The 24,209-nt window shown below is 41.5% G+C and overlaps 1 protein-coding gene across 7 annotated transcripts in view; it reads right to left on the bottom strand.

The window, feature by feature from the left end:
- Positions 1–24,209, bottom strand: part of PMS1 (PMS1 homolog 1, mismatch repair system component) — a 438,300-nt gene that overhangs the window by 400,975 nt on the left and 13,116 nt on the right. The window contains exon 2 of one of the 7 annotated variants that reach the window (XM_089690201.1): positions 15,058–15,936. The exons of 5 other annotated variants lie outside the window; for them this stretch is intronic. Coding sequence is in view for 1 of the 2 variants with exons in the window: in XM_089690200.1 (XP_089546326.1) it covers positions 9,735–9,774 (40 nt within the window). In the remaining variant the exon portion in view is untranslated. Of the gene's footprint in view, positions 1–9,734; positions 10,008–15,057; positions 15,937–24,209 lie in introns of those variants that run through there. One more of the 7 variants, XM_089690200.1, reaches the window with a different exon arrangement.

The raw sequence follows: 24,209 nt of genomic DNA, 5'->3' as shown, positions 1-24,209 counted from the left end.
CTGTCTCCAGCAGAATGTAATTACAAAATTGGGGACATAGAATTATTAGCCATCATTTTAGCTCTTAAAAAGAATGGAGGCATCTCCACAAGGGCACTACTGTTCCGGTTCTCATTTTGACTGACCATAAGAATCTCAAATTCTTGTCTGAGGTTAAATACTTATCTCCTAAAAGGGCTTGGTGAGCCCCTTTTCATAGTCATAGTCTCATTCTTACCCGGTACAAAGAATATAAGGGAAAATGCATTATTGCGGCAGTTTTTCTCTTCTTCCAAAATGGAGTCTGTTCCCACTCCTGTGATACCTCCAGACCGCATTTTGGCCACTACTTACACTAGTCTGACTTCCCCTTTGGGTGAGAGAATTCTGGCTTCTCAAATCCATTCTCCTCCCAGAAAACCTCATGACTGCTGCTTTGTCCCCGAGAATCTCTGCACTGCTTTGCTCCAGACCTACCATTCTTCCAAAGCAGCTGGGCACCCAAGGAAAAATCAACTCATATTGTCTATGTTTATTTTTTATTTTATTTATTACAGGTACTTGTATAGCGCTATCAATTTACGCAGCGCTTTACTTATACATTGTACATTCACATCAGTCCCTAACCCTCAAGGAGCGTACAATCTAAGATCCCCAACTCACATTCATACATACACGTACTAGGGGCCAATTTAGACAGGAGCCAATTCACCTACTAGCATGTCTTTGGAGTGTGGGGGGAAACAAGAGTACCTGGAGGAAACCCACGCAGGCACAGGGAGAACATGCAAATTCCAGGCAGGTGGTGCCATGGTGGGGATTCAAACCAACCACCCTAGTACTGCCAGGCAAAAGTGCTAACCATTTAGCCACTGTGCTGCCTATGTCTCAACAATTCTGGTGACCTAGTCTCTGTGCTCATGTAACCGCCTTTGTAGCGGCTTGTCTCATGTGTGCTTAGAACAAAATACCCCGACACCTTCTACAAACCAATCCCAGTGGAGAGAGGCCTTGGACCCACTTGTCTATTGATTTTATTGTGGATTTACCCAACTCCCCAGAGCAATACAGTTATTCTTATGGTGGTTGACAGGTTTTCAAAAATGTCACAATGCATACCGCTAAAGAAATTGCCTACATCCAAAGAACTGGCATCAATATTCGCTTGGGAGGTCTTTCAGTTACATGGGTTACCTAAAGTTACCATCTCGGACAGGGGTAGCCAGTTTGTGTCCACTTTTTGTGCAGTTGGGTATTCAGCTTTCCTTCTGTAGAATATTATGTGACACATATAATCATTTCCAGTGTGTTTAGGTGATTTTAGATCATTAAAGAGCCGGCAAAGTAAAAATAAAGTGTGATTTTTTTTTTGATGTCTCACACAATGGCTTAAAAATACAATGTAAAAAGTATCATAAATAACAGTTCAGTGTAGGTAAAACAAAAGTATAAAAACAGAAGTTGTGTGATGAAGATGTGTCAAGCTTAGAGTTATGGCTGTCTCGCTTCTTGTCTATTCAATACAGCACGAGTCTGAGCAAGGAGGAAGCGATGTAATCTTAGGTCTCTAAGATAATGCACCTGTTTAAGCTTGTCAATACATCTGTGTGTCTGTATGTGTGTAAAAGGACGGATGTGTGTATGAGCCCCTTTCCATCTCTTAGGATGTCTTTTTATGTTACATGTCGACGTCATAATTCTCATAACACAGAACCTTTTATGGCAAACAATTCCGCTTAGTACAACTATTTCATTGAAGGGAGGGGATACCACATATTTGGTCTTTTAATTGACAAGCCCATATGCATCCTAGATTGTAAGCTCCAAGGAGCAGGGCCCTCAAATCCCTCTTTTATTGAACTGTATTTTTGCTGTATTGTCTCCCGTTATATTGTAAAGCGCTGAGCAAACGGTTGGTGCTATATAAATTCTGTATAATAATAATGATAATAATAATAATAATAATAATATGTAACACTATTCTTGATCTAAAACGTGACTTCACAAGTTAAAGGTGACAATGTTGCATCAGCTTACTCATGTGACCAGTTTCTCTGTTCAAAAGGATAGTATAACTAAGAATCTATCTTTACAACATAATATCTGAAAGTTGTATAACCAAAAATATAGTTATGTAATACATATTACCAACTTATAAAACATAAATTAAATACACACAGTTACTACTAGAATATACTATTTCATACTAATTTCAAACAGTCTGTATATATTATTTCTCTATTCCACCGATTCTATTTTTGTTCACTTCTGACTCCCATGACACCCTACACCAAAGATCTTCTAACCAGCTATGCCCATCTACAGAAAATGTTCCAAATACTCTGACATTTTTCTGGCTCAGCTATAACAGAAGAATTCAAAACTATTACTTGTTCAAGGCCAACCACACGATGATATTAATTATGATTAATCATAAAAACCAAATATTTTGCAAGCTTGCCATAAATTTACACTGCTCAAAAAAATTAAAGGAACACTTTGAAAACATATTAGATCTCAATGGGGAAAACATCATGCTGGATCTCTATACTAATATGGACTTGGTAATGTGTTAGGAACGTAAGGATGTCCCATCAATTGATGGAAATTAAAATTATTAACCTACAAAGGACTGAATTCAAAGACACCCCGAAAATCAAAGTGAAAAAATAATGTAGCAGGCTAGTCCATTTTCCTGAAATTTCATTGCAGCAACTCAAAATGGTGCTTAGTAGTTTCAATGGCCCCCACATACTTGTATGCATGCCTGACAATGTCAGGGCATGTTCCTGGGACAACGGATGATGTCCTGGGGTATTTCCTCCCAGATCTGGACCAGGGCATCACTGAGCTCCTGGAAAGTCTGAGGTGCAACCTGGCGGCGTCGGATGGACCGAAACAGGATATCCCAGAGGTGTTTGATTGGATTTAGGTCAGGCGAGCGTGGGGGACATTCAATGGTATCAATTCCTTCATCCTCCAGGAACTGCCTGCATACTCTTGCCACATGAATCCGGGCATTGTCGTGCATAAGAAGAAACCCAGGACCCAGAGCTTCAGCTTAGGGTCTGACAATGGGTCCAAGGATTTCATCCCGATACCTAATGGCAGTCAGGGTGCCATTGTCTAACCTGTAGAGGTCTAGGCATCCCTCCGTGGAAATGTCTCCCCAGACCATCACTGACCCACCAGTAAAAATGATCATGCTGAACGATGTTACAGGCAGCACAATGTTTTCCACGGCTTCTCCTGACCCTTTCACGTCTGTCACATGTGCTCAGGGTGAACCTGCTCTCATCTGTGAAAAGCACAGTGCGCCAGTGGCGGACCTGCCAATTCTGATGTTCAATGGCAAATGCCAATCGAGCTCTATGGTGCCGAGCAATGAGCACAGGGCCCATTAGAGGATGTCGGGCCCTAAGGTCACCCTCATGAAGTCTGTTTCTGATTGTTTGGCAGAGATAGTCACACCAGTGGCCTGCTGGAGGTCATTTTGTAGGGCTCTGGCAGTGCTCATTCTGTTTCTCTGTGCACAAAGGAGCAGATACCGGTCCTGCTGATGGGTTAAGGACCTTCTATGGCCCTGTTCAGCTCTCCTAAAGTAACCGCCTGTCTCCTGGAATCTCCTCCATGCTCTTGAGACTGTGCTGGGAGACACAGCAAACCTTCTGGCAATGGCATGTATTGATGTGCCATCCTGGAGGAGTTGGACTGCCTGTGCAACCTCTGTAGGGTCCAGGTATTGCTTCATGCTACCAGTCGTGACACTGACCCTAGCCAAATGCAAAACCAGTGAAAAAGTCAGAAAAGATGAGTATGGGAAAAAAAAAATATTAGTGGCCTCCACCTGTAAAACTACTCCTGTTTTCGGGGTTGTCTCATTGTTGCCTATCTAGTGCACCTGTTGTTACTTTCATTAACACCAAAGCAGCTGAAACTGATTAACAACCCCCTCTGCTACTTAACTGACTAGATCAGGGGTCTGCAACTTTTAAGACATAAAGAGCCACTTGGACCTGTTTCCGAAGGGAAAAAAAAGACTGGGAGCCGCAAAACCATTGCAACATTTAAAACAAATCCGACACTGCATATATTGTTTCTTACCTTAATGCTATATACAGGATCGTGCAGTTAGCTTCATCCACCATATAGTAATTCATCCCCCATATAGTAATTCATCCCCCCTATAGTAATTCATCCCCCATAGTAATTCATCCCCCCTATAGTAATTCATCCCCCCTATAGTAATTCATCCCCCCTATAGTAATTCATCCTCCATAGTAATTCATCCCCCATATAGTAATTCATCCTCCATAGTAATTCATCCCCCATATAGTAATTCATCCTCCATAGTAATTCATCCCCCATAGTAATTAATCCTCCATATAATAATTCATCCCCCATAGTAATTCATCCCCCCTATAGTAATTAATTCCCCATATTGTCTCAATTCACTTACCTTTGCTCCGCGCGATCCTCTCGCTGTGTTCCCGCGCTGTGTTCCGGTCTTCAGGGCGGACTGTGAGAGGAGTTCGTCACGCTGCCCCGCCTACATCCTGGCTGCCCCGCCTACATCCTGACAGCTAATGTTCCACGCTCCGCGGGCCGGATTAAAAGAGTCCTGACTTTTGAGGCGGCCGCCCGAGAGGAGGGAGGGGAGCGGGCGCCCGGCACACAGAAGAGCCGCATGTGGCTTGCGATCCGCGGCTTGCCAACCACTGAAACCCTATTGACTGTCACCTGGTGGGCAGTGTGCTCCGGAGCCGCAGCAAAGATGAAAAAGAGCCGCATGCGGCTCTGGAGCCGCGGGTTGCCGACACCCGGACTAGATCAATATCCCAGGAGTTTAATTGACTTGATGCTATATTCTGATTAAAAAGTGTTCCTTTTATTCTTTTGAGCAGTGTAATAGAAGTCCTATAAGTGTCGAATTATGAATTTAGAATGATAATCTAGCACCGTCTCATTAGCATATCACCCACTGTCCAATGGTGCCGCAAAATGGGCCAACCAAGCCTTGGAGCAGTTCCTACGTTGCTATATTTCAGACCACTATAACAACTAGTCAGACCTGTTACCTTGGGGCGAAGTTTGCTCACAATAACGCCATAAATGCCACCTCACTAATATCTCCTTTTACGGCAAACTATGGGTCCCAGCCATCCATGTTGCCTGATGAACATCTTTGACAACTCTGTTTCACTTGGGTGCAGATTTAAGAATCTTTCCAGGGAGAGGTGCAAACTCCATGCTGACTGCTGACGCCTACCTGCACCCTCTTACCAAGCTGGGGTCTGGCTGTCTTCCCGCAACTTCTGATTTTGTGTTCCCTCACTAAAACTGGCGCCTCATTACATTGGGCCTTTCCGCATATGCCATAGGGTTAACTTCGTGGCATGCGCATTAGATCTTCCTTCCAGCTTGCGCATTTCCAACGTATTCCATGTTTTCTAATTAAAACCTTTGGTGTGTAACTGCTATACCACCTCGGTACCATGCCCTCACACGGTTCAAGGTGACAACCATGAGGATTATGAGATACAATCTATCATTAACTTTTGTAGGTTTCACGGACGCATACAATATCTAGTTCACTGGAGGGGTTATGATCCAGAGGAACACTCTTAGGTCTCATCCTCAGACATTCATGCCCCTGCCCTCCTCCGTGATTTCCATTTTCATTTTCCCCTCAAGCCTGGTGTCCCTCCCCATTAGCTCACCTGGATACCATCACCTGCTTCATTAGTCCAGCCTACAGCCAGCCCTTTATGTTATTTGAGCAGCTTGGCTCATTTCCTCCATGCCCTTGCGTGGTTTATGATCTCCAGGGTGTTCCTGTATACAACTTGGTCTGGCTGACTTCTCTTCTCATTCCTGTTACTGAAGATGCTAACTTCTGGTTTCCTGACTCTGGCTTGTCTGATAACCTGCTCTGGCATCCAAACTCTGGCTTCTGTTTTGAATATGTTCCTGATCTATGTTATATTTGCTATTTCATTAAAGATGTGATTTTAACTGCACTGTCTCTGCCTGGTTCATGGTTCCTGACAACAGGTCTTGCAGTAATCAAGCCTGGGTAGGGCAAGTGAAATTTAACTCCGCTTTCAAAAAAAATGTGGTTAATCCCAATTCATTCATGATTTAGCAAGGGGGCAATTACTTTTAGACATAGGGTCAGGCAGGTTTGGACAGCTTGTTTTCCTTAATAAATTAAATCATTTAAAAACTGTATTTTTGTATTTACTTGGGTTAACTTTGTGTAATATTAAAATTTGTTTGATGATCTGAATATGACAAATATGCAACAAAATAATAATCTATATAGACCTACCTATACTATCCATTAGGAAGGCTTTGCACTACAACTGCATAGCTGTTGGTAGATCTAAAATGCACAATATACAGGTGAAACTCGAAAAATTAGAATATCGTGCAAAATTCATTTATTTCAGTAATGCAACTTAAAAGGTGAAACTAATATATGAGATAGACTCATTACATGCAAAGCAAGATAGGTCAAGCCGTGATTTGTCATAATTGTGATGATTATGGCTTACAGCTCATGAAAACCCCAAATCCACAATCTCAGAAAATTTGAATATTGTGAAAAGGTGCAATATTCTAGGCTCAAAGTGTCCCACTCTAATCAGCTAATTAAGCCATAACACCTAAAAAGGGTTCCTGAGCCTTTAAATGGTCTCTCAGTCTGGTTCAGTAGGAATCACAATCATGGGAAAGACTGCTGACCTGACAGTTGTGCAGAAAACCATCATTGACAGTTAAACAAGGCAGTTCAGATTAAACCTCAAAAAGGTAATTGCAAAAGAAGTTGGATGTTTCCAAAGTGCTGTATCAAAGCACATTCATAGAAAGTTATGTGGAAGGGAAAACTGTGGAAGAAAAAGGTGCACAAGCAGCAGGGATGACCGCAGCCTGGAGAGGACTGTCAGGAAAAGGCCATTCAAAAGTGTTGGGGACTTTCACAAGGAGTGGACTGAGGCTGGAGTCAGTGCATCAAGAGCCACCACACACACACACACACACACACACACAGACGGATCCTGGGCATGGGCTTCAAATGTCGTATTCCTCTTGTCAAGCCACTCCTGAACAACAAACAACGTCAGAAGCGTCTTACCTGGGCTAAAGAAAAACAGACCTGGTCTGTTGCTCAGTGGTCCAAAATCCTCTTTTCTGATGAGAGCAACTTTTGCATCTCATTTGGAAACCAAGGACCCAGAGTATGGAGGAAGAATGGAGAGGCACACACTGGAAGATGCTTGAAGTCCAGTGTGAAAATTCCACAGTCTGTGTTGATTTGGGGAGCCATGTCATCTGCTGGTGTTGGTCCACTGTGCTTCATTAAGTCCAGGATCAACGCAGCCATCTACCAGGAGATTTTGGAGCACTTCATGCTTCCTTCCGCAGACAAGCTTTATGGGGATGCTGACTTCATTTTCCAGCAGGACTTGGCACCTGCCCACACTGCCAAAAGCACCAAAACCTGGTTCAATGACCATGGGATTATTGTGCTTGATTGGCCAGCAAACTCGCCTGACCTGAACCCCATAGAGAATCTATGAGGCATTGCCAAGAGAAAGATGAGAGACATAAGACCGAACAATGCAGAAGAGCTGAAGGCCACTATTGAAGCATCCTGGTCTTCCATAACACCTCAGCAGTGCCACAGGCTTCCATGCCACGCCGCGCCGCATTCAGGCAGTAATTGCTGCAAAAGGGGCCCAAACCAAGTACTGAGTACATATGCATGCTTATACTTTTCAGAGGTCCGATACTGTTCTATGTACAATCCTTGTTTTATTGATTGCATGTAATATTCACATTTTCTGAGATTGTGGATTTGGGGTTTTCATGAGCTGTAAGCCATAATCATCACAATTATGACAAATCACGGATTGAACTATCTTGCTTTGCATGTAATAAGTCTATCTCACATATTAGTTTCACCTTTTAAGTTGCATTACTGAAATAAATGAACTTTTGCACGATATTGTAATTTTTCGAGTTTCACCTGTATGTTACAATCTGTACAATTACCTTTAGGGTAGGTCCACAATGCTGTGGCTGTGTTCTGCAGGTAGGGCAGCCCATTCATTTCAGTGGGCCACCCTACCTGCACAAGTTTGGAGAAAGAAGTCTCAGAGATATTCAGCATTTGCTGATGCGTGTGGGTGTCATTAAGAATTAAATGGCAGTGAGTCTGCTTGCGGGTCAGGTACATGCATGATTTTAAGTGCATTCTCAACCAGCAGTATTATGAAACTAGCCTTAGATCTATCAACATGTAATGTAACTGCCTGCCTGATTGGATACACACCGATTGGGCAGATGAGGTAGGCTATCAAATTACATAGTATTGGGAAATCAAAAGCTGATTATAGTGTGTGTGGCGAGCCTAAAGAAGATTGTACAATCAGATTGTAATGTGTGTGGTGAGCCTAAAGAAGATTGTACAGACTGTAATGTGTGGTGAGCCTAAAGACGATTGTACAATCAAATTGTAATGTGTATGGTGAGCCTAAAGAAAATTGTAAAATCAGACTGTAATGTGTGTGGTGAGACTGAAGAAGATTGTGCAATCAGAGTGTAATGTGTGTGCATTCAGCTTAACCACTTCCAGACCGGACACTTTTACCCCCTTCCTGACCAGGGCAATTTTCAGCTTTTAGCGCTATCACACTTTGAATGACAATTGCGCGGTCATGCAACACTGTACCCAAATGAATTTTTTACCATTTTTTTAGATAGATAAAGCTTTATTTTGGTGGTATTTATTCACCACTGGGATTTGTATTTTTTTTGCTATGTAAATGAAATGTCCAAAAATTTTGCAAATAAATAATATTTCATCATAAATCAAAATTATTTTGATTTATGAATTAATCAAACCAAAATTTATTCCGTTATCTTTTTAGTAAAAAAAAAAAATCCAAATTAGTTTATAAGCAAAAATTATAATTTTTAAACATTTTTTTTTACATTTTTATTTAATTTTTTTATATTATTATTTTTTTTTTTTTTTTTTTTTTTTACATACTGTCACCCTAGCAGTACAGTGTCACCATGGTGACAGTGTAGTACTTGTGAGGGGTGATAAAGATTTTTTTTTTTTTTTTTTAACACTGATTGCTTTTACACCCATATAGGATGTAAAAGCAATCATTTCTCTTTCTCTCTGTGTGCATTCCTGCACTCATTGAGAAATAGAGAGTGAGCTGTGATTGGTCACAGCTTGTCACATGGTAACAGGCATTTGTGAATAGCCTTGTACCATGTGACCTCTGTGATCATTCACAGATTTCACACATAGTAAGCAATGATGTCAGAAGTGACATCTTGCTTACTACTTTGCATGTGATCACTGATTGGCCAATCAGTGATCACATGATCGGGACCTCATACAGAGGTCCCGTCCGACGATCGATGTTTATAGACGGCCACCCGACCCTGCAGTGCCACCGTCCGGCCGTTTATATACAACGGCCGGTCGGGAAGTGGTTAAAAGGGGATATCCCCTTGCATATTTCCTGCTGTGTCCTTGGGATAGGAAGTGAAGGGAAATATGCCTGATGGGACACAAACAAAAAAAAAAACCTGACAATGTTATTTGCTCTTCTCATTTTCCTCCCAAACTTTACTTGCACTAAAATAAAAACATCCAGCGCTTTCATGCAACCTTTAAATCTGCAAGCAAACATAAGTTCTGGCTGCTCTGCATAACATGCATACAATACCTCTTACAGAACACTGCCAAGTGCGAGCCATACATTTCATATCAAGGTGGGAGAACTGGAAGCTCAGCAAAGCTGGCCCTCCTACAATCCGCACAAATAAAAACTCCAGTGTATTTCTTTAGTGCTATGTTTGTGCCATACAAAATTATTTGTGCCGATTTTATTTTTAAGATACTAGCAATTGTTTTTTCTAGATGATGACATCACCCAGCCCCCCTACAATAGCCAAAAGACATGAAACCAGGATTGTTGGTTAGTGCTGTGTTTGTGCCGCTTAAATCTGTTTTATCGTTTTTGTGTTTATTACCGATTTATTAAAGGTCACCAAAGGTCACACAGCCCCAGTGGTGGACTGACAACTCATGGGGCCCCGGTCAATAGAGGATCATGGGGCCCCTGTGTCCTTGCCCAAACTCAAAAAAGCCTATGAAAAAGGTACCAGGGGCATCTCATGAGGCCCCCTACTGACCCTGGGCCCTCGGGCAGTGCCCGAGTTTCCAAATGGTCAATCCGCCCCTGCACAGCACCCCTACAACAGCCAAAAGACATGAAACTGGGCTGGTTGATTAGTGCCGCATTTGTGCTGCTAAAATTTTTATTTGTGCGGTTGTTTTTTAGTTATAATGGGTTGCTTTTACTTTATCAAACCCCTCCCACTTTGCACCCCATGTTATTAAATTTTGAATACAAATATACCATTTGTTAGTTTTGTTCCATAAAAATAACATTTGTGCTGCTTACATTTTTAAGATAATAGCAATTGTTTTTTTCCCAGACGATGACATCACCCAGCCCCCCCTACAACAGCCAAAAGACACAAAACCGGGCTGTTTGGTTAGCGGCACGTTTCTATTGGTTTGTGCCATTTCACTCTCCGTTTTATCTCCTTTTCTTTTTCAGTTATTATTGATTAATAAAGATCACCAAAGCTCACCCAGCTTCCCACAAGAGACAAAAGACATAAAACTGGGCTGGTTGGTGCCATCTTTGTGCTGGTTAAATCTCAGTTCTACCGCTTTTTCTTTTTTAGTTACTATTTATGAAAGGTCGCCAAAAGGACAGCATCCAAAAAACATGAAACTGAACTGGTTGGTTAGTGCTGTTTTTGATCCAGTTGAGGTGTTAAAATTATTACTTGTGCTTTTTTTCCTTTTATTTTTTTAACACCAATTTGTTTGTTTTTTTACGGCAAATTATACAACCCAGTACCCCATGTGCCTCTGATTTCACCCAAATCTGACTGGTTTGCTAAGGCCTTGGATGCATCTGTTTGTGTTGTTTATATAATTGATTTAGGTATCTACTATAATTACTGAGATATTGATTATTTAACCACTTCAATTCTGGGCGCTTTTATTCCCTTCCTGCCCAGGCCAATTTTCAGCTTTTAGTACTGTTGCACTTAGAATGCCAATTGTGTGGTCATGCAACATTGTACCCAAACTAAATTTTTATCATTTTATTTACACAACTAGAGATTTCTTTTGGTGGTATTTTATCAATAGTTATTCTTCACACATTTAGGCCAAAATGTATTCTGCTACATTTCTTTGGCGAAAATAACCCAAATCAGTGTATATTATTTAGTCTCTAGAAAAGTCTGTAGGAAGTCCACAAACTATCATGTATCTGAAAATCAATCCTGCTATACTGATGGCCTATCTCATTTCTTGAAACTCAAAAATGTCAGGATGGTACAGATATCCCCCAAATTACCCTTTTTTGGAAAGTAGACAGTCTGAGGTATTTAGTAAGAGCATTGGCGAGTTTTTTGAAGTTGTCAATTTTGTGGAAAGTGAAAAAATAAAAAAAATCATTATATAACTGGTGTCTCAGCAATCAGGGACACTGTTGACAATATGAAAAAAAAAAAATTCTCTTTTTTTATGATTTTATTTTAATAACACATTGTGATGAAAGTAATTTAATGTTACCATAGTAACATCGTACTACTCTGGGGAAGTGATCAGTAATTGTTTTTTTTTTATTATGATTGCTTATAGCAATGAATTTCATTACTATAAGCAAGCATTTTACTTTTTTTTTTTTTTTTTAACATACTGTCACCAGTGCAGTACAGCATCATCGTAAGGATGGTGTGGTGATGATCTGAGACACTAGTGACAGTACAAAAAAAATGTTTTTTTCAATTTTATTTTTTATAAAACAATTATTTTTTATAGTTTTTTTTTCAACCCACTGTGACCAGAGTAATATAATGTTACCATTGTAACATTGTACTACTCTGGGGAAGTGATCAGTATTGTTTTTTACACAATATGATTGATTATAGCAATGAATTCCATTGCTATAAACAAGCATTTTACTGAAGGAAATTAATTCATTCAGTTTGTTTTGCTGTGATTGGCCACAGATAATCACATGACACAAACAGGCTGTGATTGGCATAGTTTGTACCATGTGATCACTGTGATCAATCACAGCTGGCAATTTAATGGATGGCATGAAAGGAAGCCATCCATGGTTTACAATTGTTATGTGAATTGCTGTGATTGGTCACAGCAGACACATGGTACCAGCAACAGGCCAGTACACAGATCAGTCCAATTGACACAGCTGGGGACAGATCACACTGCAGCGTAGCCCCATGGGCACGCACGAGGCAATGATCTGGGAGGACATCATATAACATCCACCTGGATCGACAAAAGTCCCATCCACCTGTCATTTTACTATAGGCTGGGCAGGAAAGGGTTAATCTGCACAAAAGGTCACCCAGTTACCCCACAACAGCTCAAGGAATTGAAACTGTGCTGGTTTGTTAGTCCCACGTTTGTGCCGTTTATATTTCTTTTCTGTCTTAGTTTTTAATTTAACTATTTTAATTTAGGTCACCAAAGGTCACCCAGCCCCTCTACAAAAGCATAAGGACATGAAACTGGCTGATTAATGCTGCTTAAACATTTGTTCTGTATCTCAGTTTTTGATATATTAACATTTTAAAGATGTTTAAAAGTATATACTATAGTTTTGCAACTACAGTTTTTGTGAACATTGTACGTTACATAGTTAGTCTGGCTGAAAAAAGACAAAAAGTCCATCCAGTTCAACCATAGAAAAAAAAAAAAAGTTATAATTCTATACCCACAGTTGATCCAGAGGAAGGAAAAAAAACCAGCAAAGCACGATCCAATTTTGCTCCTGCTGGGAAAAAAATTCCTTCCTGATCCCCCGAGAGGCAATCGAATATTCCCTGAATCAACTTTACCTATAAAATGTTAGTATCCAGTTATATTCTTTGTATCTAAGAAACAATCCAGGCCTTTTTTGAAGCAATCCATTGAGCTGGCCAGAGCCAACTCTTGAGGGAGTCTATTCCACATTTTCACAGCTCTCACTGTGAAGAAACCTTTCCGTTTTTAGAGATTAAATTTCTTTTCCTCCAGACATAAAGAGTGCCCCCTTGTCCTCTGTGATGACCTCAGGGTGAATGGCTCGACACAGAGTTCACTATATGAACCACTGATGTATTTAATACATGTTGCTCATATCCCCCCTTAATCTCCTCTTCTCAAGAGATAATTAAGTTCCTCTAATCATTCCTCATAGCTGAGCTCCTCCATGCCTCGTATCAGTTTAGTTGCCCTTCTCTGTACTTTCTCAAGTTCCCCAATGTTCTTTTTCTGAATTGGTGCCCAAAACTGAACTGCATATTCCAGATGAGGTCTTACTAATGATTTGTACAGGGGTAATATGATATCACTCTCTGGAGTCTACCTTTTTTAATACAAGAGAGGATTTTGATCGCTTTAGAAACCGCAGCTTGGCATGCCATTATTAAGCTTGTGATCTACCAGAACTCCCAGATCCTTTTCCACCATTGATTCTCCCAGTTGTACTCCTCCTAGTAGGTATGATGCATGCATATTCTTAGCCCCCAAGAGCATAACCTTACATTTATCAACATTAAACCTCATTTGCCACATAGTTGCCCAATTAAACAGTGCATTGAGGTCGGCTTGTAAGTTCAAGACATCCTGTAAGGACGTTATTCCACTCCACAGCTTGGTGTCATCAGCAAAGACTGAAATGGGATTCTTAATCTCAGACCCTATATCGTTTATAAATATATTGAAAAGTAAGGGTCCCAACACTGAACCCTGGGGTACACCAGTGATGACCACAGACCATTCAGAGTCTGAATCATTAACCACTACTCTTTGAATGCAATCTTTTAGCCAGTTTTGTATCAATTTACATATGGATTTTTCCAAGCCCGTAGACTTTATCTTACACATTAGCCGTGTGTTGGGAACTGTGTCAAACGCTTTTGCAAAATCCAAGTATACCACCTCCACCCCTCTGTCCAAGGTTTTGCTCACCCCTTCATAAAAAGAAACCAGATTTGTTTGACAACTTTGTCTTTCATTAATCCAAGCTGTCTGTTGCGTAAAATATTTTTTTCCAGCAAGAACTCATCTATGTGGTCTTTTATTAAGCTCTCCAGTATCTTCCCAACTATAGAAGTTAAATTAACAGGTCTATAATTACTTGGTAAAGATTTTGACCCCTTTTTAAATATTGGCACCACATTGTCCTTACGCCAATCCAGTGGTACTATGCCAGTTATTAAAGAGTCCCTAAAAATAATAAACAATGACTTTGAAATGACAGAGCTCAATTCTTTAAGGACCCATGGGTGTATGCCATCCGGTCCAGGTGCTTTATTCACCTTTATACTGTCTAAATATTTTTGGATCATATCAATTGTGAGCCAATGTGGATCATCTGGATCTGTGTCAATACCATGCCCATTCATTTTTTTCTTCCGTTTCTTCTACTCTGGATAATAAATGTCCCAAATCATTCCGAATAATCCCTATCTCTTGTTTAATAGATTTTTCCAAATTTTTAAACATTTCTGCCATTTCCTTTTTATTTGGGATTTGTAGTTCTCCTTCATTTTCTCTTAGCTCTGTTCCCTCTGGTGTTTGTTGGCTATTATTATCCATTTCCACAGAAGACCTGACGCTCTTATCCAAACTGTTTTCCATTATGCTCCTTTCACAAATCCCCTGAGATCTTTCTGGGGTCACATTTCCCTGGGACGTATATTTCCTAATCTTTCCAGATTGGGAGTGCTTGGGACCACTCCCTTTACTATTTTTACTCTTCATATTTCCTATAGATCCAGTCCCTCTTCTTTAAGCTCTAGGACATGTGCTATAATTAGTCCCTTGGGAAAGTTCAAATTTCTTCCATCCCCTTGGGAATCCCCCTTTTCCTCTATATATTCCTCCCCTGCTTCAACATAAAAAATCAATATACAGGGTCAATATACAGTCTAGCCACTCTCACTCACCCTCCTTCCGACTGCTTTTTCAGTGAGGCGGTTTTTCAGGTGCATTGTCCGCTGTTCAGAATTCACTCCTGTCTTTATTCCCTCTCTAGGGGGATTCCGCTGGGTCCCACTCTTCTTCCTTTACAGGTAGTAGGCAGGGTGCTTTTCTGTCGAGCCGGCGTCTCCCTGACTCCTTAGGACGCCGGCCGGCTTTTTGCTTTTCCACCCTACAGGGTCCCGTTCCTGAATATCCACGCTCGTGGCTTGTCAGTGAGAGAGCCAGCGCCTCCCTCTGCCTGGGAACGCCGGCCGGCTTCTCTTCCTCCCAGTACTCCCTTGCGGGAGGTCACGTGACCGCCTCGCATCCTCTGGGCTCCCAGCAGCCCGCTGCCTCGGACGGGAAGCTCCAGCCGTCCCACTGCAGCGGTCCCCAGATGCTCCGTCCTCCTCAGTTCTCCGGCAGGATCCCCCCACTCACAGGTAGGGCTTAACGGGCATCTCCAGCAGCATTTACAGGGCACATTGAGGGGAAGGTGGCTGCCTTGCGGAGAGCACTCACATCGCTCTCTCCCTTGCCGCCATGATCAGGAAAAAATTTTAAAACATGCTCAAGCTATTCCAGAATTAAAAAATCAGATAATGGAAATGAGGAAAGAACAAAAAAAGCTGCTGTATAAGTTGGAGATACAAGGTAATATGCATAGGAAAAATAATCTTAGGATAAAAGGAGTCCCGGAGCTCATACAAGGAGAAGATCTAAGAGGGACAATTTGTAAAATTTTAAAACTCCATTATAGATAAAGCCAGTACTGAGACATTTGAATTGGACAATGTATATAGGATAGGAAGGTTCCAACGGGATCGGGTGGAAGAGAGACCGAGAGATGTAGTTGTACAATTCTATAAATATGGAGACAGAGAAGAGGTATGGAAGAAGATAAAAGGAAGAACCAGTATTATATATGGAGGAAAAAATATACAAGTTTTTGCAGACCTGACAGCTGAGACATTGTGGAGAAAGAGATCATTGAAACCACTATTAGAACAGATGAAAAAACAGAATATACAATATAGATGGAGTAGCTCGACATGCTTAACCACTTGCCTACCAGGCACTTATACCCCCTTCCTTACCAGGCCAATTTTCAGCTTTCAGCGCTGCCGCACTTTGATTGACAATTGCGCGGTCATGCAACATTGTACCCATATGAAATTTTGATCATTTTTTTCTCACAAATAGAGCTTTCTTTTGGTGGTATTTAATCGCCACTGGGCGCTTTACTTTTTGCGCTATAAAAAAAAAGTGCAAAAAATTTGAAAAAAAAAAAAAAAGTTTGTTTCTTTTATAAAATTTTTCAAACAGGTATTTTTTCTCCTTCACTGATGTGCGTTGATGAGGCAGCACTGATGGGCACTGATAGGCGGCACTGATGGGCACTGATAGGCAGCACTAAAGGGCACTGATAGGCAGCACTAATGAGGTGGCACGGATAGGCGGCACTGATAGACAGCACTAATTAGGGGTCATGGATAGGCGGCACTGATATGCAGCACTGATAGGCGGCACTGATAGGTGACATTGATTATGGGTACTGATAGACGGCACTGACTGGCATCACTGCTGGGCACTGACTGGCGGCACTGACTGGCACAACCCCTGGGCACTGACTGGTGGCACTGACTGGCAGCACTGCTGGGCTGCACTGGTGGGTGGCACTGGTGGGCAGCACTGGTGGGTGGGCACAGGTGGGTGGCACTGGTGGGCACAGGTGGGTGGCACTGGTGGGCACAGGTGGGTGGCACTGGTGGGCACAGGTGGGTGGCACTGCTGGGCACAGGTAGGTGGCACTTCTGGGCACAGGTAGGTAACACTGCAGAGTGGCACAGGTGGGTGCACTGCTGGGCACAGGTGGGTGCACTGCTGGGCACGGGTGGGCGGAGCTAGTGGGCGCACTGCTGGGCGGAACTTGCGGGTGTCACTGCTGGGCACCGATCATCAGGGCACTGATCATCAGTGCCCTGATGATCGGTGCCGATCCCCGCTCTGACAACTGCCGGTTCTCGGCAGTACTTTCCTCACGATCTGACAGCGTGAGGAAAGTGCAGCCGAGAACCGGCACTTGCATTTCCCTGTGATCAGCGTGTCATTGGACACCGCTGATCACGTGGTAAAAGGCCGATCATACCGTAGGACACAGCGATCACGGAGATCGCCGGGTGCGCGCCCCCTGGGGCGCGCAGGAGAGCGCATTCTGGGGGGACGTCATATGACGTCCACCCAGAACTGGCCGGCCGCAGTGCAGCCGTCATTCGGCTATCTGCGGTCGGCAGGTAGTTAATTGGATAGAAGAATGGAGTCACTGCATATCTGAGATTTCCTGAGGAACTGAGAGACTTTTTTGATTAACTCAATATCCAGAGAATAGAGATTCCAGGATGGGAGGAGGAAGAAGGAGGGATATGTGCTATGGGAAAAGAGGAATGGCAGCTAGTTAGAAGGAGAAACAGAGAATTGACAGATAGGGGGACATTGTGGGAAATGGAGGGAAGGTGAGCCGTACATGGACAGAGCTCAACCCCAGGGTCAAAAATCAAAAGTGGCATCAGGGCCACAAATGATTAGAAGGCAAATAGTAGGCCTAGTAGGGGGGGGGAGGGAATGGGAGGAGGGAGGGTGGAGGGGGGGGTTGAGGGGGTTATTGGGAGAGGGGTGGAGGGATATGGTTAGGGAAAAGAGTAGTGGGGTAGCAACACTCTGCGGCATAAGAGAAGAAAGGAGGAGGAAGGGTAGGAGAAAGAAGGAGTTAAGAGCAGTAGGGTAAGATGGAAGAGGTCCAGTTTATAACCTATAATGTAAAGGGGTTGTGTTGTCCTGGGAAGAGATTTAGGCTATTTAAAGAATTGCAACATAGAACATCTTCGGTGGTATTTTTACAGGAGACACACTTAGAGATGGAGTCAAAGGTCAGGCTGAAGACTAGATATTTCCCGACATGGTATTATACAGACTCACCAATTAAAAGAGCAAAAGTGGTTGCTAGAGGCTTCGCAAAGAATATAAGGTTTGAGGTGGAGAAGAGAATAATGGATCCGGAGGGAAGGTTTTTGTTTTTGAGGGGTAAATTGCAGAGAATTGAGTGTACAATAGCTAGTATATATTGCCCAAATAAAAAACCGGAGATATTCTTGAGGGGAGTATTGAAGAGACTGATGGACTTCAAAAGGGGTTGTTTGATAATAGCCGGAGACTTTAATGTCTGTATGGACCCGCGGATGGATACTACTTCCTATGTGAGGAGGGAGGAGAGTAGGTCCTTGAGATCATTAAAGAAACTGATGCATGAGTGTCAATTAGTGGATATATGGAGAATCAGGAATATGAAAGATAGAGACTATACTTTTTTCTCACATATACATGAGATTTACTCTAGATTGGATTATATATTGGTAGAACATCGATTCATAGAGTCCGTAGTAGAAGTAAAAATTGGAGGAAGTACTCTGTCAGATCATGCCCCTGTTGCAAGGAAGTCAAGATGGGGTAGAGAGGAGAGAGGAGGTTTTGTATGGCGGATGAATGAGGCACTTCTTCTGGATGAAGAGATCGATCGGAAGATCGAGATGGAAATTAAACAATTTTTTGAGGAGAATGATACAGAGGATGTGTCGGTTGCAACGGTGTGGGAGGCTCACAAAGCCTATATTAGAGGACTACTCATTGCAATAGGGGCAAAAAAGAAAAAAGAAAGAAAGGAGGGAAAAGATTAATGGACTGCTAAGTGAAATGTATGATCTTAAAACAGGCTCATACAAGGGAAACATCTAAGGAGATAATGCAGAAAATAATAAAGAAGAAAGAAGAACTAGAGAATGTAATGGAGGAGGAATAAAGAAGAGTCTTTAATAAAGTAATAAGTGAAAAGGTATAGATGGGGAGATAGGCCAGGAAAGTATTTAACGAGAACTCTAAGGAAAAAGAAAAGTAGGAATTATATAGAAAAAATAAGAAATCCCAAGGGTGAACTAGTGCACTCAACTAAAGATATCGCTAGAGTATTTAAGGATTACTATAATGAGTTATATAATATCACACCCCAGGATATATTAAATAAAACTGAAACAGTAAATAGAGAAAAAAGAAGAACATACTTAAAGGAGGCAGGTCTACCAGAACTAACTGAAATAAAATTGAACTCCCTAGAAGCAGAAATTACGTTAGAGGAAATAAAAACAGCGTTAAAAGGTACCGCGGTGGGGAAAAGCCCGGGTCCAGATGGGTATACAGTAAAATATTATAAAAAATATAGAGAATTGTTAATACCCAAATTGAAGATATATATGAACGCTTTGGGAGATGAGATGGAAATAAGGGGAGAATCCTTACAGGCTAACATAGTTTTAATTCATAAGGAAGATAAAGACCTCTTGCAGTGTGCAAGTTATAGACCAATAGAGCTGCTGAATGTTGATACTAAATTGTATGCAAAAGTTTTGGCAAATAGACTGAAGGATTTGATGCCGGAGTGGATACATGGGGATCAGGTGGGGTTTGTCCCGGGGAGAGAGGGTAGAGACAACGGCTTGAGATCAATGTTGCTTATACAGGAAGGTAAAAAAGGGAAAACCCCAATGGTACTGATGTCAATTGACGCCAAGAAAGCATTTGATAGAGTGAGTTGGGGATTTATGATGGATACCTTGGAGGTGCTGGGGTTAGGAGATAGAATGAGAAAGTGGATTGGAAGGTTATATAGAGGGCCTACTGCCGCTATCATGGTTAATGGAGAAAGATCGGAGCTTTTCGGGATGTCAAATGGTACAAGACAGGAATGCCCACTATCCCCACTGTTGTATGTTTTATCATTGGAGCCACTGTTGTCTACGATAAGGAAGAACATAGATATAAAAAGGAATATGGATAGGAGATAGAGAACATAAAGTGGCGGCTTATGCGGATGATCTGATGTTCTATGTTGGAAATCCTAGGATGTCTTTTCCAAATTTAATGAAGATATTGAAGGAATATGGGGAATTATCAAATTTAAAAATTAACCCGGCAAAAACCGAAATAAAATAAAATATAAACCTTAAAAATAGTGAAAAAGAAAAAATACAAGACGAATTCCCCTATGTTTGGAGAGATAAAGAATTAAAATACCTATGGATAAAACGGTCAGCCTCAATTAAAAATCTGTATAAAGTTAATTATATTTCACTACTAAATAAGCTTAAGGAGGAGTTGAAGAGAATGGGGAGTGGAAACCCGTCCTGGATAGGTCGCATAAACTTGATAAAAATGGTAATTGTGCCCAAAGTATTATATAAATTTCAAATGATTCCAATCAAACTTCCAGAGGCATATTTTAAAGAACTTAAAAAAATGATACTAAGATACATATGGAGGAATAAAAAACCTAGAATACGCTATGAAATGTTGACTAGAAGCAAAGAAAGAGGTGGTTTGGGCGTACCAGATTTTAAGAGATATTATAAAGCGGTGATAATTGCGAGAATCTTTGATTGGACTCATAATCCAGAGAAAAGTTGGGTCAAAATTGAAAATACACTGAGTGGAACAAATTAAAGTAAGATTATATGGGTGCCTGCACAATATAGGGGATTAGATGCTAACACAAGTATGTACACTTTTAACGTTTTAAGAGTTTGGGAAATGTTACACAGACAAAAGGGATGGGTTTTTAATTCACAGTTAATACCACTAAGGAACACAGAATATTTTGCCCCTGGGCAGGAAAATACCGCAGGGAAATGGATTATAAAACAGGAGGCGCAATTGAGAGATATAATGGTCGGTGAGGAATTGGGATCATATATAGAGGGCTGGAAAAAAATTAAAGGGAGAAGTTTTCAATAGAATGGACGGATTACGATACTACCAACTGAAACATTTCTTCAGGAGTCTCCCAAAGCCTATGAGAACCAGAAAAGAGTGGAACCCATTGGAAAGATTGTTAGAAGCAAGATATTTATTGAATTAGACACTGACACAAAATTAATATATATAGAGAAATGGGAAAGAGATATGGGAAGGGAAATAGGTGAGGAGGAGCAAAGGAAAATGTTTAGATTAATTCACGAAAATATCAGTATGCGGGAGGTGGAAAAAAAATTATAAGTGTTTGGTAAGATGGCACATTACACCGAATATAGAGCATAAACTGAATGGGGAGATTTCACTATTGTGTTGGAGAGGTTGCGGAGAGGTGGGCATGTGGTATCATATGTGGTGGGAGTGTCCAAGAATACAGGTGTTTTGGCGGAAAATAGTTTATCTAATAAGGAAAATTACTAAAATTAATATTGGATTAGACCCAGAGCTATGTCTTCTCCATATCACAGAGCTTCCAGTGAGATTATATAAGGTTTTGGGGATATGGCACTATTTGAGTGCAGCGAAGAGCTTGATACCTAGGTTTTGGAAAAAAAAGGAGGTGCCAACAGAGGAGGATTGGATGGACAGAATGAATCAGATCTGTGGGACAGAAAGATTGTATTATATGCATATAGATTAGATGGAGATGTATAATACAAAGTGGAAAAAATGGAAAGAGTATAGAGAAAAAGTGAAATATATGAGGATGCAACACCCCTTGAAATGGATTTTAGAAATAATAGAAATGTCCGGCGTAAAGGAGAAGAGAGAAAATGCAGAGCGGGGAGGGGAAGAGGGAGGGATGAGGTGTGGGATTTAAATAACTTATGCTAATAGGAAGATATTGTTTGGATGTCTTAATAGGAAATGTGATTGTGATTTGTATTTGGTTGATAAATTAATAAACATTTATAAAAAAAAAAAATAAAATACCATGCCTATTATGGACAAGAGCTTCCCCATGCTCCTTTGTATACACAGAGCTGAAGAAGGTAATAAATAGATTTGCCTTCTCTTTGTCCCCAGTCACCCACTCTAGATTATTTTGTAAAGGTGCTCAGATCAAACCTTTTTACGATTAATATATTTGAAGAATTTTTCCTGCTATCTTTTGCAATCTGTTGTTCACTTTCAATTTTTGCAGCCTTTATTTCCTTTTTGCATATTCTGTTATATTCTTTTTAATGTTTAAACGATGATAGTGTTCCTTCATTTTTATATTGAATAAAAGCTCTTTTCTTATTATCTATAGCCTTTGTAACTTTGGCCGTAAGCCACACAGGTTTGATTTTTAGCCTTTTAAACTTGTTGCCCATGGGAATATATTTTGCAGTGTGTTCACATACAGTCTTTTTGAAGAACTCCTATTTCTGTGTTGTGTTCATCAATGCCAATATTCCCTCCCAGTCTAAGTCTTGGAGAGCAGCTCTCAGCCTTGGGAAAATTAGCTCTCTTGAAATTGAGCGTTTTTATTTTTCCCGTATGTGCTTTGCTTGCTGTTTACAGCTAACAATAAATGAAATCATGTTATGGTCACTGCTACCCAGATGTTCTTTTATATGGACATTAGTAATAAAGTCTGCATGGTTTGAGATTACTAGGTCCAGCAGAGCATCATTCTTAGTAGAATGATGATGAACCATAAAATTGTCCTGTAGTAGGTTTAAAAATTATTGCCCTTTAACTGTTCCTGCAGTACCATTACTCCAGTCAATTTCCGGGTAGTTAAAATCCCCCATTATTATCACTGTCCTAGCCCTTGCAGCCCTTTCAATCTGTGCAAAGAGCTGAGTTTCCAACTCCTCATTAACACTGGGAGGCTTATAACAAACTCCAATGATTACCTTTGTAATACGCACCCCCATGTGCAGTTCCAATCAGGGCAGGACTGACAACTCATGGGGCCCCCAGGCAATAGGGGATCATGGGGCCCTGTGTCCTTGCCCACTCAAACCACACTCAAAAAAGCCTATGAAAGGTACCAGGGGCATCTCATGGGGCCCTCTACTAACTCCAGGCCCTCGGGCAGTGCCCAAGTACTCGAATGGTCAGTCCGCCCCTGGTTCCACCCATAATACTTCAGCCTCATCACACTCTCCATCAACTAGGTCCTCTTTCACACTCGCTCTGAGATCACTTCTCACATAGAGACAGACACTGCCACCTTTCCTATTTACTCTGTCTCTCCGAAAGAGAACATAGCCAGGAATATTAATGGCCCAGTCATGCGAAGAATGAAACCAAGATTCAGCAACACCAATTAAATCATAGTTCTCTTCATGCAACAAAACTTCCAACTCACCGATTTTGCTTGGCAGACCTCTGGCATTGGTGAACAAACACTAATTGATTGACACCTTGTTCACACGTATTTTGCATATTTTTTATTTTCATGCAAATGGTACCAATTCCACTGGTTGTTTCTAACATATAAACCTACTTATTATCTGCCATAGCCTTCCCCCCATCTTTCCCCATTCCACCCACCAATAAGTACTGACCCCTGTCTGATCTGTCTACCCCGTTATAATCTAATACTCCCTCCCCCCTCGATCCTAGTTTAAATACTCATCCAGCCTTCCAATAAACCTCTCCCCCAACACAGCAGACCCCTTTCCATTTAGGTACAGACCATCTCCAGCATATAGGTTGCACCCCAATGAAAAGACAGCCCAGTGCTCTAGAAACCCAAATCCTTCCCCCTTACACCAGGTCTTCAGCCATGCATTGAGTTCTCTAATCTCCCCATCTTTCCTGAGTTGTACATGGCACAGGTAATATTTCAGAGAATATCACCTTGGAGATCCTTCCCTTCAACTTGCAGCCTAGTTCTTTAAATTGATTCTTAAGGAGCCTCCACCTTCCATGTATTCTGTCATTGGTTCCAACATGAACCAAGACAGCTGGGTCATGCCCAGCCCCTCCGAGTAATTTATCAACCCGGTCCACCACATGCCAAACTCTGGCACCAGGGAGACAGCAAACCAGTCGGTTGAGGCGATCCTTGCGACAAATTATTCTATCAGTCCTTCTGATCATAGAATCCCCAACTACCACCAGCTGTCTAGGCCTTCCTGCACTACCCTCACCACCCCTCCCAGATGGTCTGCCCTCCCGGCTGTTAGGGATAGCAGTGACATCCAGGGCTGCCACCCCTGAGCTTGCCACCCCCACATCTTCACCCAAATTGGCAAATCTGTTTGGGTGCTCAAACCCAGGGCCAGCCTTCCTTTTCTATGAGCCCCTACAACTCCCTCTCATTACAGTAACCCATCTTCCT

This window comes from Staurois parvus, unplaced genomic scaffold (genome assembly GCF_062004578.1).
Source record: "Staurois parvus isolate SC_StPar_1 unplaced genomic scaffold, SC_StPar_1.0 ptg000522l, whole genome shotgun sequence".
NCBI lineage: Eukaryota > Metazoa > Chordata > Amphibia > Anura > Ranidae > Staurois > Staurois parvus.
Note: the sequence above shows the minus strand (reverse complement) of the source record. Positions and strands in the feature narration are given on the sequence as shown.